The sequence below is a fragment of the Anabrus simplex genome, chromosome X (assembly GCF_040414725.1).
Source record: "Anabrus simplex isolate iqAnaSimp1 chromosome X, ASM4041472v1, whole genome shotgun sequence".
NCBI classification, from domain to species: domain Eukaryota; kingdom Metazoa; phylum Arthropoda; class Insecta; order Orthoptera; family Tettigoniidae; genus Anabrus; species Anabrus simplex.
Window position 1 is genome coordinate 105806957 of NC_090279.1, and position 21517 is coordinate 105828473.

Genomic DNA, 21517 nt, shown 5'->3' on the forward strand with positions numbered 1-21517 from the left:
TCAATGTTAACCGGTGTCGGGCAAATTTCATCAAGGGCTTGCGTCACTGCGTGACGTAGTTCCACAGTAGTATATCTTATCTCTTATTGTTTCTCGTATTAAATCTCCCGCGGCGTTTAAATCTTGATCTCTGCCAAATAGAGTGTAGTCGGGAACTAATCTTCGTTTTCAAATCACCAATATATCGCTCCGCTGAATAATTCCTTTAAAATTGAGTTTTGCGTCCTGTTAATACACCGAAGTCAGATTAGATAGTAAAAGATGAGCATCTTTTTTCTTGAATAATGGTTTCAAATAATGTCCATCTGTCATTTTTTTCTGCGCCTTCTAAACGCGGCTATTACTGTAACCGACTGACGAAAAGACTTATAATTTGGCCCGTACTGACGTTAAATGTATTTTATTCGAGATTTTGACCGCAGAGACTCCATCTTGGTTGCTCTAGCTCTTATAAAGAATTGTGAAACGGCACAATGTTAAGAGCTCATCATCAGAGCAGTTAATGACGTGTTATATGACAGTAGGAAGGGAGAGGGTGAAACCCGTTGCCTCCACATACCCTACTCCTGTCGAATAACACCACTGGTAAAAACCAGTTTTATTTCCATCTGGATAGAGTCTGATTGGTTACAATGATTGTTAAGGGTAGTCGGTTCAAATCTCATTGATCGACACAATGTTTACCCAAAGAATGTTGGCCACCAGGATGGAGTGAGGGCACAAGACACAGCTGATGGTCGGGGACGTTAAGCCTTGAGCAGACCCCGTGACCCCTCTCCCGTCCTACTATCATATATCATGTCATTAACTCCTCTGATGAGGAGTCATAAACACTTCACTTCGCTTCATACCCGACAACGTAGAGGGTTGACATACACGTAAGGAAAAGAAAGATCAGAAGATTTACACACATCACCACAGTTCCAAGATTGCCGGAACACTGAAGCTGAATGTTTATATTGCATCATGAACACAGTCCCTTTAACTGTTCCTAGATGTCACTAAACCTGCCCAAAGATTTAAACAACCATGCAAGAGCAGGGTCTATTGGGGCCGATCAGTTCCAGTCATTCCACCGGGAATGAGGTACACTGCTCGTGTTGTCTGTAGTTTTGTCATGCCTAGAAGGTCAATGCCGCAGTTTGATCGTATCCGTATTATTTCGTTGTGTCGGGAGGGGCTCTCATCAAGGGAAGTTTCCAGACGTCTACGAGTGAACCAAAGGGATGTTGTTCGGACATGGAGGAGGTACAGAGAACAGGAACTGTCGATGACATGCCTCGCTCAGGCCGCCCGTGGAACCGCTCGGAGGAACCCTGAAAGCAATGCCACCGTGCTGAATGTTCCGTTTTGTGCAGCCACAGGACGTCGTGTACCCAATAGGCTGCATGAGGCGCACCTTCACTCCCGACGGCCATGGTGAGGTCCAACTTTGCAACCTAGAACACCATGCAGCGCGGTACATGCTGAACCTGACCCGTCAGAATTGGCATCAAGTTCTCTTCACAGACGAGTGTAGAAGAATGCCTTGTACCAGACAATCGTCGGAGACGTGTTTGGAGGCAGTGCAGTCAGGTTGGAGGTCTTAGACACACTGTCCAGTGAGTGTTTTGGGGTCGCACCATGAGGGACCGATGTACGCCACTGGTGGTCATGGAAGGAGCAGAAATGGCTATAACGTACAGAAATGACATCCTCTGACCTATAGTGCAACCATATCAGCAGCATTTGAGAGAGGCATTCGTCTTCATGGACGACCATTCTCGCCCTCATCGTGCACGAGTTCCTTCATGATAAATACATCACTCGACTAGAGTGGCCAGCATTTTCTCCAGACATGAACCGTATGGAACATGCCTAGGATCTGAGAGATCTACGCCGAATCGCCGTTAAGGAGTGGGACACTCTGGATCAACAGTGAACTAGTGGCATGCATCAATGCAAGAGGACGTGAGGTATGATTGTACAACTTGCAATGTGTAACCTTTCCGGATTACACAACAAGGAACAAGACTGATACAAATTTAAAAAATAATACATTTCGATTGCACAAAATAAATGAAATATACACTCTATGCTAATAGTCTGAAAACAACGTAGAGATATAAATAACAGTTTAACCAACGTGACAACTAAAAGAAAGGAAAAGGGAAGCGGTTGGCAGTGCATTGCCGGGAAAATGAAATTAACAGTGATCCCAATTGAACATTATATTTACTGAATTTTAAAAAATTGGAAAATGACGTTACAAAACAAGGCCAATAAGATATCAATAGCACAAGTTTCAGCTTCACGCCAACGACTTAAAAAACAATGTAAAGAAATTTTTAACAGTCATAATTTGAAGTCATGACAGTTGCAGACGATGCCAACTTAAAATTATATATAAGAAAAGAAGCTCTCAATTTAGCAAGGACTATACCTCTACCACATGCAGGTTAAGACATTAGCAAGGAAAACAAACCATGTTAATTATTAAAAATCCTAACTCATAGCCCAATCAAGTAGCCGCCTTTTCAAAAGCACTTCTGAATAAGGGAATACGTTAAGATGAAACAGTACTACTGGAGACAATCCCGGAGGAAATTAAAAATTACATATTTATTACACAGTATATAAAATCAAAAAAAGAGGAAAACAAATGGGGTATGGCTAGCAGCGATGGCTAAGTCATTTGAATTTAAATTGGCGAATGGAAGATACCCCGGGCAAATTCCAGCGCGGAAAGAAATTTAAAATAAGAATTTATATTTAAAGGTTAAAAATGAACCAAATAGTGCTCACCTCGGAGGGCCGGTCACAGATCAAAGACGAAAGATATAAGCTTGGCCAGCAGCCGAAACTGGGTCAATCAAGAGATAACTAATTAGCGCCCCCATGGCCCTTACATTCACCAATTATAAATCGTTTTATTTTAGCCAATCAGGTCTCCAAAATTTTTCATGAGAAAAGATCTTTACAACTTCCAGAAACTTCCTTTCTGATGCAACAGGAAATCACTAGAAGCATCTTATCAACGCTAGGCAGCTACACCCTGCCACACAAGTCATTACCTAAATCCAAATGCTAATTACACAGATATTTACAGTACATTATAAAAATGTACACAATAACCAAATACATTTAAGTTCTTCTTCTTGGTCCTCAGTCAATCTTTCAAGGCAAAGCAAACAAACATATTTTACAAAACAAATAGAACAAAATCAAAATGAAAACGATGACTTGTCCTTCAACAGTGTACTTTAACGTCTCTTCTTGATGTTTACTTTTGAAATAAAAGTAACTCCTTTCAGAATACGGTTTTCTTGTCACCATGAGCAATAAAGACAGCTGAAATGTTGTTTGCGTAAAGGTTCAGGACCTCCTAGCACCAAAGTGATGCAAAACGTTTTTTGATGTATGTATCATTGTTGTGAGGCATTCAGAGTTGGTCGTGCGATGTCTTCTCCATTCAGCACGGTGTTGAGCCTCTTCACAGCTTTGCAGTTTATAATAATAATAATAATGTTATTGGCTTTACGTCCCACTAACTACTCTTTTACGGTTTTCGGAGACGCCGAGGTGCCGGAATTTTGTCGCGCAGGAGTTCTTTTAAGTGCCAGTAAATCCACCGACACGAGGCTGACGTATTTGAGCACCTTCAAATACCACCGGACTGAGCCAGGATCGAACCTGCCAAGCTGGGGCCAGAAGGCCAGCGCCTCAACCGTCTGAGCCACTCAGCTCAGTTTGCACTTTATTACTCTTCCTCGGTGGGGCTTACCTGGTCCATGTGAGCTGACTCGAGCAACTGCCTCCTGTCCTGTACATTGTCCAACACCACATCTCACTGGACGTCTCTCTTATTTAACATCCATATTTTGCAAGAGTACAACACAACAGACCTTCATTATCCACTTGTGATTTGTAAGTATGTTATATATAAATCATAGGAGAACTGAGTAACAATAGAAGCTATTTCAGTACACTCACTCATATCATGTGTAGATACGAGCACAAACTGTTTGGCTACCCCTGCAAGTACTTCCAATGTTTTAGGAATTCAGCTGTCCTACCCTCGTGTGTGTGTGCCTTCAATTCACTATGGCTCTTCAGAGTGTTCTAGATAATGAATCAGATGTAAGTGAAAGTGGTAATGAAGATAGTGCTCATCGTCTGACACCGATAGTGAGATTATGGTTGATTTAATGTAGACACAATGAAAACATGTCTGACAGGACAAAGGTAGCAGGGAAAAAGCAGTACAATATTCATTCATTCACTCAATGGAAACTGGGAAGTGTCTGGAAGACTTCAAAATAAGTATCAGGGCTGTCCTTCATCACGGCCTTCAGTACTTTTAGATTATGTGGACCCTCCTTTCAGTTATTGCTCACAAAACAAATCATTACACTAGAAAACATTTGTATGGGCCCAGTAGAAAAGAAAACAGGTAGATGACATTTGATGGTTTGACACTAATGCGGTTCAGATAAACAAAGAGTTATATAGCTCTCTGCATTCTAATGTCACAGGTTTGAAAGCCCCATTTTCAATTGAACTGAAGCAAAGAAATATGCTTCTTCATATTCCACAGTGTTTTGAAGTTAATCACACCAAATTTTCATTCTGAAGTATCATTAATGGTGAATACAAATCCTCTGCAAACTAAATTAAAAAGTATGAAAATATTCGGAATAAGTTTTATTTGGGAGCTTAGAACACATGGGTCGTGCTTTCTGAGTAAACAACATGAAGGGTAAAGTGGCTGGACACAGGACAGGCAGACTCTGTCCCAGCGGGGAAATGCTAAGATGATGATGATGATGATGATGATAGCCCTCAGTGATACCGCAGCCAGTGAAATACTTTACCTGCTCTACTCGAAGCGGTGCTGCAGCATGCGGCGAGATCTGGGCAGGCGACATGCCGACACGTTGTGCAGGCGGTCCTCGAATCCTGGACGATCGAGTTGCTCTAATAACTTCTGCTTGGCATCCTCTCTCGTGAACGGGAACACATCGATTTCATCCATCTCCTCTACAGCCTCGATCTCCCCCTGCTCCACACACCTACACAAAGAGTGTCATGTGTAAAGTGCAATCCTTGAACACAGGAAGAGTGACTATATCAAAAACCACGGATATCTGGATAATTCGCACACAACAAGCTGCTTTTCTGCCAGAAACTTGCTGTATGGGTAAGAAAATCACAACTACTCATCTCCATACCATTTCAGTACCAAGTTTTATCAATAATATCAACTGAAGAAAGAAAGGAAAAGAAGGATTCTGTCACTTTAACAACAGCAACTTAGATAAGCTCACAAATATGTTTAAAACAGAATTTCAATATTGCATATAGAACAAACAACAACAATTCAAAGTTTTTCTACATCACACATACTTTAACCTATAACAATAAACATTTGAACACTGGCATTTACAAACTTCAATGTGGCCAATGTGACACTAGTTACATTAATTTAATCGTGTTTGATTAATTCGAACAATCATCATGAAAATATTGTAAGTTGGGATTTTATTACTTCTTCTGTCTCGGGAATTGGATGTTTGTTTTTTCTACCTTCTTGATTTCTTTTTAGCTCTAGCATACTTAATTAGTTTTTCTTTCTTTATGGATTCTCTATCAAACTTAGAAAGACTACAAAACGCTTTGCTAGTGATATACACTATCTACTATCGAAGTGCACAGTCCGCAATGAACAACGCAGCCTGATAGGACGAGTTAGTTCAAACCACTTTGTCATTTCTATTTAAATCCAAAACAAGACAGACACTTTTTCATGTTTTTCATAATTTTTTGTATTGAAATTCTTTGTCTGACTCCTTGGCCTAGTCGTGTGGAATATCAAAATACCGAGCATGTGCAGAAGCTTTGTATTGCACCTATCCAAAGCGAGATCCAAGGACCGTGTACAGAGTGAGTTCCACGTTGTGAGGTCCTGATCAGGTGCACCAACAGCTACAGCAGTTTTGTGAATAACAGACAATGTGTATAGTTATAATAATGCCACGGCATTAACACAGCAGAGCTAAATAAACTGTTACAAAGGCAATGAAACGTGTTGTGACTGTTAATAGTTTTAATTATTCATAAAGAATAATATTTAGTATATAAAGCAGGTTAATAAAATGCCACATTGTGTACATTACCTACTCCTATCATGCATTGTTCAGTTGGCACACACAAGCTCAAGTTTCCATCATCTTAGTAGCCAATAATAAAGTTTAAAATCAAAAACAGAATCTGCATTCATGCGTTGATGGTCTTGTGAGGGTGTGTTTGTTGTTAGTAGAGTTGCTTTCAATGTTTTTTATTTGTGAGTTTATTTATGCAGTTACACGCAAACTAAAAGTACAATGAGTATGCCCAGTGATATTAATAGTGTATAGACTATTATAGAAGGAAACATCTCGTCCTTGCCTCTTGAAAACAAAACAGGAGTAAAAACGCCAGTCCTACAAATATATGGCAAAAAAGAAAAGCGACAAAGAAGTGACATGAAAATGCAATATTAATATTTATAATGGATCTGTGGGTGTGAAATCACAGTCTGCTTTGTTTTCCATGTTTATTGTTTGAGAGGGAAACAGGCATTACAGACGTCGCTTATTTATCTACACGAAATGCCTAAATCTCACATGAATGCACTGCTTGAATACAATTTCTTAGGAAAGCAGCAAGTTAAATGTGTGTATACACAAACTGTAGGAAGACATAATGACCAAGTTATGTTCTTTCTAAAATAATTGACTGCATCTCGAATTTTGTGGTGCATTTGAATTGGCTCTTAGGGGTCATGATGTGTCATCAGAATCAGCAAACCCCAGGACATTTTGAGGTCTCAGACATTTATCAAAGGCACATAAAAACAAATAAAAAACTATTAATTTCTTGTAAGCTAGAAATGTGTCAAGAAAGAGTGAGAAGGTAAGTATCAGAAGCTAATCATTACCGATGGAACAACTGATATCGCAGCACTTTTGAGATTCGTTTTGCTGTTTGGGAATCCTGTAGAAAGATTCTGGAGATTTTTAAGCCCCTCAGACCACAATGATGTCTAAATGGTGTTTTAATGGGAATTTCAAATGCTCCAAAGTGGTCACATTGCAGGCGTTCAAGCTTTGTTGCACATGGCTCGGGCCACTAGATCTCAAATCCCAATGACGTATTCTCTCTTGGGAAAATTAGAAGAGGAAACCACTGCCTTGTGGAGAAGAGGGATCTTCAATGTCTAAAGGAGTAAACCCCGAAAGAAAATCCTCAGATTCGTTAGGCTTAGCAGGTCAGCAGATGAGTAAATTTGTACTTGCTTTCAACTATAATACATGCCTTGGATGGAAGTAAAAATATGGAAATATTAGATCAGAGAACAAAACCCGATTTGGAAAAATAAATATTTTAACAATGAATGGGAAGGAAAATGAATTGATTGATTTAATGGAGAGATTACAAGTAATAAATCTCATTGTAGATCGTATTGGACATCAGATTATGAACATTAAAATAAGAATAATAGTTAACACCACCTTTCCAATACTTATACTTCCTTATATTCAGGATATAAACATTACAACAGGCTTTGTAAGGTGGAACATGTTTCGCTTAACTGTCGTAAGCATCATCGGCCGAAATAAATCTTAGCCTAAAGTTTGGGAAGGGGCCCCAACCTAGTGTCCTTAAAATATATGGCACGCTAAGAAACAACATTTACATTTATAAAATCAAATAGGCTTAAAACTCTTGATATAGCGTTATGTTTCAAAAAGTGAGTTTCTATTAAACTAATGGTTTCATTTACTGGTATACTAGTATACATATTGGTGACATCATATGAAACCATGACATGATTGTCATGTAACATAAAATTTAAAAATTTATTACAAAAATCAACTGGATTTTTGACATAGGATTCATTACTGAACTTATAAAGGCTATTTAAATATGCTATAAAATAAAATTGATGATCTGGTGAGCAACATTGCCGAAATCGAATCAAATATTTCAAAACTTCCTACAGAACACCGTAATGGTGTTAAATACGAAATTAAAAAGAAGCTCCCGTTACTAACCAGTGAAATGAATTCCAAGCCTTCTTTAAATCTTAACAAGCAAATAATTAAAGTTAAGAACAAAATCAGAAACAATAATATAGTCGCAAAAGCCGACAAAGGCTCTACAACTGTATTGCTGAACAAAAATGAATATATTACTAAAACTGAAGACTTCTTTTCCGCCAATAACTACAAACTAATTGACAAGGATCCCACTTTCAAGATCCAGCGTGGTTTAAAGAACTTGCTCTTTCAAGAGCATGAACAACAGATGACGTACCCGCAGTAGTATTGAAAAAATGTGCATCTGAGCTAGGTAGGCCACTTAGCAGGGTATTTTCCGTGTGAGTGGAAGAAAGGTTACGTCATACCAGTGTTCAAGAAAGGAGACAAAATGGTGTTTGATAACTATAGGCCTGTTGTGTCATTGTCCCTAATTTCAAAGGTGGCAAGAGAAGATCGAGTATAAGGGATTGTACAGTTCAGTTTCACAGTATATTAATATAGCGCGGCACGGTTTTGTACAGAAACGCTCTACTGTGTCCAATATGGCGGTGTATATCAATTACATTTCTGAATCTCTCGATAGGAGGCAACAAGTGGATGTTGTTTATACGGATTTCTCCAAAGCCTTTGATTCAGTTCAACATGATGTTCTACTCACCAAATTGTCAGCATATGGGATAGGAGGAAGTGCTTTGGAGTGGATTAGAAGCTATCTGACTAATAGAGTTTGCGTAGTAAAAGCTGATGGTATTATGTCAAAGCCGTACCACCCTACTTCAGGTGTCCCCCAAGGCTCTTTACTAGGCCCTATTTTCTTTGTCATATTCATAAATGATATAACATCAGTTATACAACACAGTAATTGCCTTCTCTATGCTGACGATCCAAAGATCTTTAAGGTAATCAATAGTGAGTTGGACTGTAAGTTGTTACCGTCTGACTTAAACCTACTAAGTAACTGGTGTAAAAAGTGGCTGCTTGGTTTGAATATTTCAAAATGCAACGCAATTACATTTTCACGCAAGTTGGAACCAGTAAATTACCTTTACCATTTATGCAATAACCAAATAGCTCGTGTGAATGAAATAAATGATCTTGGTGTGAAACTTTCAAACTGCTACGGTCTTTCCTTCGAGAAACTTTTAGACAAGATTTCTAGGAAAGGGTTTTAATTACTTGGCTTTCTGAAAAGAAATTGTGCCGAATTTGTCTCTCCTAGAACTCTAATAACATTGTTCTTCACTCCACTAAGGCCATCGTTAGAATACTCTTGCGAGGTGTGGCTGCCTTCACAGCAGTATTTAATACAAAACTTGGAAAGAGTCCAAATAAGGTTCATGAAATGGATCACCTACAAGGATTTGGGTATTTCTCTCTCTTCGTCCGATTACGAGTCTTTTTGTGAGATTATGAGCATGAGGACATTGCACTCACGCCGCAGATGTGCCAATGCCCTCTTTCTTTATAACTGTCTGTCGAATAGAGTGGATTGCTCAACATTATTGGAGCTGATTCCATTACATGTTCCTCGTCGCAATACTAGGCAAAGGTATATTTTTCATCTGCCTAAAGTGAGAACTGTGGCTCGGGCTAACTCTTGGCTTGTGAGGGCACTAACATCACTGAATGAGGTCGGTGAATCAGTGGACCTTTTTCACTCACCTCCGTCTAAAATCAGACATATCCTAATGACCTCATGAATGTAAGGCCCTATATGTAAGATATGTAAATGTTACTAGATGTAGTTTAATAATTATTTAGTTATTTAAGGAGATTGAGTTTTATTTATTTATTTAAGGTTTTGTAAATATGCATATAAAAATGGTCTCTAGATTTAGTTTGAATTTGGTTATTATTTTAGGAAATTAGTGTTATTTGCTTAAGGTGTATTTGTTGTATATTATGTTTTATTGAATCATCTTTAATTGGGAAAATAACCTGTTGATGATAAATAAATCTATTCTATTCTAACAAAAATTCAACATAATGAATCCCAGATTACCTACTGCTAAAGCTTTACCAAAAATACATAAAAACAGGTGCCAATGCGCCCTATTAAAACTGTCGAAATAGTCCTACCTACAAGGTTTCTAAAATTTGTTTACCATTTTTAAAATAGCCATTATAAGTTCTATAATGAAGCCTATGTCAAAAATCCAGTCGATTTTTGTAATAAACTTTCTAAATTTAAGTTACATGACAATCATGTCATAGTTTCGTACGATGTCACCAATATGTATACTAGTATACCAGTAAATGAAACCATTAGTTTAATAGAAACTAACCTTTTGAAACATAACACTATAAGCAAATGTGAAATACATGAACTGATCAACTTGCTAAAATTTGTAGTAAACAATAACTTCTTTACATACAATAACAAGATTTACCAACAGAAGGGACTAGCGATGAGCGACCCGATATCTGGAATCCTTGCTAACATCTTGCACTCTTGCATCACGCCGCAGATGTGCCAATGCCCTCTTTCTTTATAACTGTCTGTCGAATAGAGTGGATTGCTCAACATTATTGGAGCTGATTCCATTACATGTTCCTCGTCGCAATACTAGGCAAAGGTATATTTTCATCTGCCTAAAGTGAGAACTGTGGCTCACCTCGAGACTAACAAGATAATCAATAAAATCAATGGTCTACAGCTTTGGCTAAGGTACGTCGATGACACATTTGCCATCATCGACACACATCACAATAACAGAGAACATTTTAAAGACCCTTAATGACCTTAACCACAATACCAGGTTCACTAAGGAAGACGAAATCAACAAGTCTTTAAACTTCCTGGACTTAACCTTGACCTGAGCCAGTGATAATTTTATTTTCCAAATTTACAAAAAGCACTACGCTGCTCCTTTGACAATAAAGAATGAGTCTTTACACCCTCAATCTCATAAACAAGCAACTTTCTACAGTTTAGTTCATCGAGCATTAAATGTTTCACTATCCCCTTCTAACCGGAAAAAGAGTTCGAATACATAAAAGAACTTGCAAAACTTAACGGCTATAAACCTAACCTGATCAATAAGATTATTGGTAAAATCTAATCAAAAATACTACAAATTTAATTCCAGATAAGGATAAAATAATAAACACTGCCACCTTCCCCTTCACTAATCCCGCTATATAGAGCATTCGTAACCCATTTAAGAAGCATAGTATCAGAATCGCCTACCGAACTCGCAACACTAATTGGAATATGTTCTTTAATTCCAACTTGGTAAATACTTCCCAGGACAAATTTTCGAAATCTGGTATTTACAGACTCAAATGCCCCAATGTGAATTTTCTTATATCGGACAAACTGGCCGCAGTTTTAGAACTAGATACTTGGAACATTATAATGCCTTAAAGCATAAAAAGTACTCTGCCTTTTGCAACCACATGAGGGATTCCGGCCACAATTATTCTACATTTGATCAGGACCTCCACATTATAAAATATGTAAATAAAAGCAGCTTAATGACTGGATTGGAAAATACGTACATTTTCTTGGATCAACATTTTAATAATAATAATTTGAATGATGCCCTGAGAACAACAGCCCATTAATTGAACAAGTCCGCAAGTTAGTCACTAATTTTAATATAAATCATAAAAATTTCACAAAATTATTCAATTATAAACCTTTAAATATCCCTCCGGTCGTCATAACAGATTCCGCCTTACCCCCTCCGCCGCCAGCTTCCAGCACTCTCATTGTTGCGCCTACCCCTCCCGTCCGAACTTACTCTCCACCTAAGCAAGCACACAGATACAACACACGCAACAACGGGCATACGTTTAACAGACCCCCTCGAACGGCTAATATCTCCAGTCAATCCAACATAAGAGGTAAGCGACCTTAGACTCTCATTTTGAACACCCTATTTTCAAGGCCCGAGTACATCTTTTTCCTTTTTCCATTTTTCAGACTTCAGTTCACGCACTTTGCATATTATTCCGTTTTGGTCTTGAACTCCCAGTAAAAATGAAGACACCTGTTATTCGGCTCTAACCATTGTTTTGGATGAAGTGGATATTGGCCTCTATCTTATAAGCGGCTTCAGGCGTGATCAGTCCTGTCTGAAGTGTTACTACTCCATGTCTGCTACAATATGTGATTTCTCTTGTCCGACTCACAAGAGTGGGATTTCATTATTTCTTCATTCAAAAGAATTATAATCATCATTTTTATTATGTATGAACATTCTTATTAACTGACTGGTAGAAATGAGTTTGATTATTACACTGCCAGCTCTGTGTTGTACCTTATGTTTTAACCTCTGGCAACACGATTACGTGTTTTTTCACTTAGCCATGATGAACACTCTTATATATTTTCACTCTTATTTTATGTTTGAACATTCTGATTGACTGACTGGTAGCAATGATATCCTAATGATATTAATTATTTCACTACCAGCTCGGTATTGTACTTTCTGTTTTTAACCTCTGTTTCAACACGATTGTGTGCTTTTCTCTTAGCCATGTTGTAACATTCTATGTTTTTTCACACTAGTTTTAAGCATATTTGATTTTCTAAATGTAAATGTTGATTCTTAGCGTGCCATATATTTTAAGAACACTAGGCAGTGAAAGCAAAGACCAAAGATAAAGCAAGTGGAAAAGACGAATTAAATGCTGATATGATTAAGGCAGCAAGAAACATTGGACTACAGTGGCTATACCGAGCCCTCAATGCCATATGGGAGGATGAAAGGATACCTGAATATTGGCAACAAGGGAGCATTGTACCGCTGTTCAAAAGGAAATAGGAAGAAATGTGAAAATTATAGAGTATAACCATATTATCACATGGGCTTGAAATAATGGAGAAAGTCAAAGACAAGAGACTGAGAGATATAATAGAAACACAGAGGAAGAACTATATGGCTTTAGACTGAATAGATCAACAATGGACTTGATATTTACAGTGCGAACGATAACGGAAAAACGTCTGGAAAGGAACAAGAAAATCATATTCGCATTTTTTGATTTGGAAAAGCTTATGATACAGTTAAGAGAAAACATTTATGGAAATACGTACTGAAAAGGAATGTACCAAAATCATTAATTAACAAGATATAAATGTTGTATCATGTGAGTAAAAGCAGTGTACAAGTGGGAAGTGGTGACTGAAATATTCTATACAAAAAAAGGTCTCGCCATTGTGGTTTATTATATTGATGGACTAGCTGCTGTACCCGTGCTTCGCTACGGGATTCTCGGAAAAACTGACTTTGTGGTTTCCTTAACTGAAGTCAACATAGGTCATTACAAAAACGTCAGTAGGAAAGTAGCGATTAAAAGCAATGTTATCCTGTAAAATAACCGATCAAATGAAAAACCGCACATATTCTCACTTTTAGCGAACAGTGCCGATCTAACAGTCCAAAGTTCCAGAGCCGGAAAGACCAGGCGGCAGTCAGCCGTGAATACTCCTCTACCATCATTCCGTTAAATATGCACGCTGCTCATTCCAATCAGTACGTCAGAGTACGGACTGAATAGCTCGAATGCTATGATGAACCAGTGTGTTACGCACCAATAGTATCAGAAAATTTATGAACCAGAGGAATGGCATGCTAAAAAAGAAAGTTATCTAACTCCCCAGCTACTTCCCGCCAATATTCAGGCCGGCTGTTACACTCGGTACGACTGGGCGAGTCTGCTGTGTGGTAGGGGCGCGCACCTGTGAACTTGCATCCGAGAGATAGTGGATTCGAACCCCACTGTCGGCGGCCCTGAAGATGGTATCCCATAGTTTCCCACTTTCACACCAGGCAAATGCTGGGGCTGTACCTTAATTAAGGCTGTACCGGGCGGTACACCTCCACGCTGCTTATTTAAACTTTGCGCCAGTTGAAACTCCTCTACTGGAAGAAGTCTGAACTTTGTCTTATGTGTTAATTTTCAAGTTACCCTGAAGATGCCACTACTTGGAAATTTTTGAAGTTTCTGAACTGTGTTGTTTTCGATGTAATTTTGTTTTGCTTGTAGTAAGAAGTTTGAACTTTCTCTTCTAGAGGACACTATTGAAGAACTACAACGGTGCACCCTAGTGCGAAATGAAAGAACTGTTTTTTGGAGAAAATCTAATTTCAAAAGTTTGTTCTTTGCTAAATTTCTTTCAGTCATTGTTTAAGTTGGCAATATTAACCCTTTCTTTCCCCTTGTTTTGAATTTAGCCAATCCCGAATTTCTTTAATTAATTTTCCACCAATAATGTGTTTCTTTTTCATATTGTGTAGGGGGTTTCTTTATCCACCAATAAAATGATTGTGGGCGGGTGTTTTCCTTCCTGAAACGCCTCGAACATTCCGCGAGAGTATATAAACTGCTGATTTTAGGGTCTCTGCGCCACTTCAGTACCATCTTTCAGTGTGTAAAGTACATAGCAGGGGGCGGGAGGCGCCTCCTTCTTCGGGGAGCAGTTCTACACCAAGGTAATGGCCTGTTAATAACTTCTTTTCTTGCTAGCTCAGCAGTTTAACTCTCGGGGCGGGTCCGAAGCGTTTCTACCATGTAACTTTCCCTAAAATGTAAAGACTCTTAGCATCTATTCTCTTTTAAAGCTACATATTGGGATAGAGAGTGCTTAACCCTCTCGAGCTCCCACTCATATTGTTTTGAGGTGAACTTATTTCTCACAACCGATTCTCCCTTAATGTAATGTAAATTGTTCTTTTCTAAGTCACCTCCGTAGTATGGGATTAGCCCTTGCATTAACGGCCTAGAGCCAGATTAGGTTTTAAACAAATGTATTAGGAGTGCAGATCGCCTCCTCTCAAATTGTTATTTTAGAGGTCATGTACTTAACCTTTTTCTCACTTAATAGACCTCAGTAGGTTGGCTATGTTACCCCTGTGTATATGTCCTTAGAGGACAACTTGAAGGTGGAGTTTGCTGGGGCCTTTGATAGGCTTAAAGTTGAGAGCGAGTGGCTCTTTTTCGAAAATTGAGTGTTGTATGCCTCGAGGAGGCTTTACTGTGTAATTTGGAGCAAGTGCTCCTGGGCTTGATTGGGGTCTTCTGCCCCTTTGTTGAATTCTGTATATCGTAAAGTTGGGCTAATTGCTCAAGAATTGTGTGTCTGGCTCCCGGAGCCCAATCATGTAATTGTACATTCTCGATTAGTGGTTTTGCTACTCTGTACCTGCCATTATTGTTATTTCTTGTTTTTGCTAAGAAAATATAACCTTGTTCAATTTTAAATTCACGTTAATTTCGTAACCTGAGACCTGTTCACCCCCCGCACCTTCTTTCACCTCTAACTACCACGGAAAACTCCGTAACAAGTGGTAGCAGAGCGTGGTTGAATGGGTCTCAATTTAGCCCCTTTTGACGGCTAAACATTGTTTTGATTCGAACTCTAACAATTTTCTCTGTTGCTGGAAATTTTGATTTTTTTTCCTTTTTCAAAATTGTTCTGTCATCATGCCCGGCCCTCGCGATGTTCTCCATCTTAACTATTTGCGCAAGGAGGAGTTGATCTATGAATTGACTATTAGAAATGTGCAATCTGGAGGCACGGTTGCAGTAGACACAAACAAGCTTAGAGAGTCCCTTGATTTGCCCATTTCCATCCCCCCTTTGGGAGAGAAAGAAATTGACGACTCTCTTTCCACGATCACCGAGAATACTACTGGGCTAGCATCTGTAGTTAGTTTTTTTGACGAAAATGATCCTTCTCCGAATCAAATTAAGCGGGTGCAAGCCAGGCTATTTCATTTTTCAAATAGAGTTAACGATCTGTTGTCTCTGAAGTTGAATGACGTTCAGAGGAAGGAAGCTAGTACGTTGCTTGAAAGTATTTCTGAATTATCCAGTAAGGTTACCCAATTGTTAACTGGGGAAGTTCCTCCCAAAATCGATCAACCCACCACGGTGAATGTAGGTAGCGAGGAAGAGCCTCCTAAGAGAGAAGTCAATAGGATAACCGTTGGAGCTCAAACGATCTCTGCCCCATTGGACAACGAGTCTGAACGCCGTGCATCGTTGAATAATGTACGTTCTGAATTAACTTCTTTACCAGTGAAACCTTTACCTACGATGTCACTGGGTTCAGCAGCTTGCCTCATCCATTGGCAATGTTGCTCAGAGGTATCTCGAAGTTTTCTGTTAATACCACCAGTGAAGTTATTTCTTTCTTAAGGTTTTTAGTTGAATTTCAGGATCATGCCCTTGTTTTTTCTCTTTCCCCATGTCAGATTTTGCAAATCATCTATCCCTATGCAATAGGTATTCTCTCAGACAAAATAGTTGGAGCCATTGCCGAGCAATCATCGATTGAAGACTTCCACGCCCACTTGCTAGCTAACTTCATCCCGGCTAGGGCAAGGTCCTCCCTTATTCAGAAGTACTATTATCGGGTACAGCGCTTGGATGAAAACTTGGCAGATTTCATCCAAGATATTAAGTTCTATACTAGGGTGTTTGCTCTTCACTTCCCTGAGGATCAGATTGTACAAGCTATTGTGGAAGGCATTTCACCATCCTATAGTCATATTTGTGTTTCGCGGCGTGCCCGCAAACTTTCTCTGAACTTGAAGCATTGGCCGTCTCAGCGGAAGGAGTTAGATACGCCGATTCTTAGCGTGTCGCGAAAGAACCCCCTCCCTCTTTTAGTAATCTTCGGCCTCCACCTCGCCGACCAGTCACACCACGTAAATGTTATGCTTGCGGGTCGCCTGACCATCTTCGCAATAAGTGTCCACTGATCAAGTCTAGTAGGGCAAATAATGGAGCTGGTTCATCACAAGGCTGTTTTAAATGTGGGGCTTTCTCACATATCGCCAAGTATTGCCCAAACTCAAATAGCACCCCCTCCTGCTCAACTTCTGGTGCAAATTCCACCAATGCCAATAATAAAAAATGACTAGTGGCTTCGGCTGAGTCGACTAATCCCTCTTCCCGTGGCTCAGCCCCTGGTAAACAGGTCGAAAATGTAGGGAACGTTCAATCTTCAAATTCATCTTTTGAATGCCCCAAAGAATGTCTTAGGATTGCGGCGGATACCCCCGCACCGGTCCCCTTTCTCAAAATTGAGTTAAATAATGAACCAATAACAGCTTTATTAGATTCAGGCAGTGTTTGTTCAATTATTTCGGATCAATGGTATTCAAAATTGAAATCTGTTTGTAAATTACCGGACTATGGCTCATCTCCTGTTCAATATGTTTCGGCTAATTCATCTCCATTAGAAATTCTCGGTTCTGTAAATGTCAAAATTCGTATTTTTAAATTTACATGGAAAATCAAATTGTTTGTGGCTAAGCACTTATCTTGCCCCATCATATTGGGAGCCGACTTTATTTCTCACACTGGTCTTGTGCTCGATTTTCAGAGTAGGTCGTGCACTTTCAAATTTGCTTCCAATTGTAAAATCCCCTTGTTAAAATGTAATTCTGCATCATGTTCATCTATTTCGCCTACCCAGGATGAGATGTTGTTAGACCTTAGACATCTACCTGAGGAGCAGGCTGATAGTATTCGTAAGTTGTGTCAGTCGTTTCCAGAGGTGTTCTCTGATACTCTTGGTGTTACTGACCTTATTGAATACAAAATTGAGGTCACGGATTCGATTCTTGTCCGTTTTCCGCCATATAGGCTATCTCCACCTAAAATGAAGGCTCTGAAAGAAATCATCGATCAGATGTTGAAGGATGGTATTATTAGGCCCTCTAAGTCGGCGTATTCTTCACCTATTTTTCTAGTCCCGAAACCCCAAGGGGGCTTCAGGCCTGTCATTGATTATAGGGCTCTCAATCGGAAGGTGGTGTTACAATCTGTGCCCCTTCCTGACCTTCATTCTTGTTTTTCATGGTTTCGTAAGGCCAAGTTCTTTACTATCTTGGACTTGAATCAGGCCTATAATCAAATTCCCCTAGCGGAAGAGTCTAAACATCTTACAGCGTTTGCCACGGATTGGAATTTGTATGAATACAACCGCGTGCCTTTCGGGCTCCCCACGGGAGCAGCTGTACTCACTAGGCTGCTAGATAGGGTCTTCTCTGACATCAAATTTGAGTACTTGTATCACTACTTGGATGATGTCGTCGTATTTTCGGAGACCTTTGAAGAACATCTAGATCATCTGCGAGAAGTTCTCAATCGCCTTCGTAAGGCTGGGTTAACTGTCAAGTTGTCCAAGGTTGCCTTTGCTAAGCCCTCTTTGTCATTCCTAGGGCATATTGTGTCACCTGATGGTGTTGCCGTCGATCATTCTAGAACACAGGCCATCCGTGATTTTAAACCTCCCAAGGACATTAAAGGTATCGCCAGGTTCATTGGTATGGTGAATTTTTTCAGGAAGTTTATTCCTAACTTCGCTAATAGAGCGGCGCCCTTGAACCTTCTTCGTAGGAAAGGCATCAAATTTGAGTGGGGACCTTCTCAACAAGCCGCGTTTGAAATTCTTAAATTAGCTCTCTGTAATGCCCCTGTACTTGCTATGCCTGATTTCTCGAAGAAATTCATCGTCCAAACCGACGCGTCGTCGTCGGCGGTAGCTGCAGTCCTTCTTCAAGAGACTGAACTAGGGAGGCGACCCATCGCCTATGCATCTAGGACGCTATCGGCTCAAGAATCAAATTATTCCATATATGAGCTCGAAGGTTTGGCAGTCTTATTTGCCTTAGAAAAGTTCCGTCTCTATCTGGAACATGTCAAATTCGACCTGGAGACAGATAATCAAGCCTTAAGCTGGGTCTTAGGTAGGCCGCGTCGTACTGGTCATATAGCCCGTTGGGCCATCCGTATTTCCGCCTTCCAATTCGATGTCAGGCATATCAGAGGTACCGAAAATGTTGTGGCCGATGGACTCAGCCGTATGTTTTCCAACGACGTCGAGACCCATGAACCGGTAGACAGTTCATCACCTCCCGAGTCCATACTATCTGATGTTAATGCCATCTTAACAGATGCTCCCATGCTCTTTAGGGATATCGAGAAATACCAACGTGAAGATCCGACGCTGGCTCCGATAATGGAAACCCTTTCTTCTGGGGAACGTGTTGTCCCTTATGTTCTGAGAAATGGTGTTTTATGTTGCCCATCGAGGCATGATAAGATGATGAAGGTTGTCGTTCCAGCTGTTCTTGTACCTATGATCTTCAAGTACTATCATGAGACCCCATTGGGCGGGCATCTTGGAATCTTTAAAACTCGTGAAAAGATTCGTGAAAGGTTCATATGGAAGGGTCTGGACGGTGAAATCCGTGAACTAGTAAAAGCTTGTAAATCTTGTTTGCTTAGTAAACCCACCATGTCCACCAAGGTCGGCCTTTTGTCTTCGCATCGAGCGTCGCGCCCCATGGAATGCCTGTATATTGATTATGTAGGACCCTTCCCCCAGTCAAAGGGAAATGCCAACAAGTTCATCTTTGTATGTGTAGATGGTTTCACAAGATTTTCCTGGTTATTTCCGACTAAGCTGGCTACCGCTCAGTCCACCATTACTTGACTAAATTCTATTTTTGCTTCTTTTGGTCCGTGTCAATATATTGTATCTGATAATGCTAAGGCGTTTACATCAAATCTTTTTCGTAAATTCTGTTTTGACTTGTCCATCTCTCATGTGACGACTTCTGCTTATTACCCTCAACCACCTCTGGCTGAACGGGTTAATCGTAATCTCAGGTCCGCGCTTATTGCCTATCATCATGAAGATCATTCTTCTAGGTGGGACACGTCCCTGCATTGGTTAGCTTTTGCTTTGAATTCGGCGGTTCATGAATCTCACAAGTTTACTCCAGCTTCTTTGATGTTTAAGTTCGTTCCCAACACGCCGCTCTCTAACCTCTGCTCTCTGAGTGACATTCTACCCGAGACAATAGATCCGGATAATATCAAAGATCCTTGGAAGAAGGCTAAAGCCAATCTTAAAGTGTCTCATGAAAAGGTTAGGGAAAGATATGATCGTGGACGGAGACCCACCAATTTGAAGGTAGGCGACCAAGTGATGGTCAAGAATTTTGTTCCCGCGGGCAAGCTTGCCCCCAGATTTCATGGGCCGTGCGTCATTCTCGATTTCCTTACGCCGGTTACGTTGTTATTAAGCAATCCAGCCACCGAGAGGATATTTAGGGTTCACCTGTCACAGGTGAAAAAGGTGTAATTTCTGTGTTAACTTGCTTCATATTATTTTGAAAGAAATAGGAAGGTTATATTTTTTTCTCTGGGAGGTTTCACATTTAAGGCCTTCTGCCCTTTCTGTAAAATTTTTTTAATATTTAAGCATTTATTGTAAACCCTCCCCGCACAGTTAAACTGCCATCCTGACCTTGCCACGGCCATTACCACGCTCCCGTCTCCTGCTCCACTATACACAGTGGCTTGCTTATGAAAAGAATTTCTCCACGCCGCTGGCCCCTCAACCTCACCAATGAATGTACCCTACTATCATTCTGATTCAACAAAAATTCTGCCGCCGAGCTTTAATGTTTCAGTGCCCCCGCAGCCGCACGGCGCTGTGCCGCGACTGGGATAGAGGAAGGGCCCCCTCTACTCCAGCGAGGACGACAGGTGCACGGCGAGCCGGAGCCATCCTCCCGGCCAAGGCTGATGTGCGGCCCACAACCTGTAACTGTCCCGCGACCTGCATGTTCACTGCGGGCGCGGCGTGCTTCAACACCACTGCTCCCCTCATAGTGCGGGCGAGCGGTATCTCAGGGTACTTGAGGGGTCCGAGCGGCCGCCTTTGGACACAAGCGGTAGCGGCTGGTCTGGCCGTCAAAATTATCAACGTTTAAAGTACATATCCAACTACATGGACATTTACTATCAGCAATTACTACACTTGGGGATTCTACTGCAATATTTGGTGGACTTTGAAAATTTTTCTTCTCTTTCAAGTGTTAAAAGATTTTCGTCTGAATTCAATTCCTACAAACTTAAAGACATTAATTCAACGGTTACTACAAGAATTTTTGAAACTGGATCAAATCAAATTTTCACTATTTTGATAAATGCTTCTGCAATTAATCTCCATAGCAACATCATAACTTGGACCTTGTTTTCAAACAAAAGTTTATGTTCTTCTGTGTTACCCCTTAGAGGAACTTTTTGGGGGGGGGGGAGGTCTGTACCGGGCGGTACACCTCCACGCTGCTTATTTAAACTTTGCGCCAGTTGAAACTCCTCTACTGGAAGAAGTCTGAACTTTGTCTTATGTGTTAATTTTCAAGTTACCCTGAAGATGCCACTACTTGGAAATTTTTGAAGTTTCTGAACTGTGTTGTTTTCGATGTAATTTTGTTTTGCTTGTAGTAAGAAGTTTGAACTTTCTCTTCTAGAGGACACTATTGAAGAACTACAACGGTGCACCCTAGTGCGAAGTGAAAGAACTGTTTTTTTGGAGAAAATTTAATTTCAAAAGTTTGTTCTTTGCTAAATTTATTTCAGTCATTGTTTAAGTTGGCAATATTAACCCTTTCTTTCCCCTTGTTTTGAATTTA

The 21517-nt window shown here is 40.1% G+C and overlaps 1 protein-coding gene across 1 annotated transcript in view; it reads right to left on the reverse strand.

The window, feature by feature from the left end:
• Positions 1-4858: 4858 nt before the first annotated feature.
• LOC137503327 (coiled-coil domain-containing protein 63-like) overlaps positions 4859-21517 on the reverse strand; it is a 213431-nt gene continuing 196772 nt past the window's right edge. The window contains exon 10 of the mRNA XM_068230878.1: positions 4859-5051. Coding sequence (XP_068086979.1) covers positions 4859-5051 — 193 coding nt within the window. The remainder of the gene's footprint in view (positions 5052-21517) is intronic.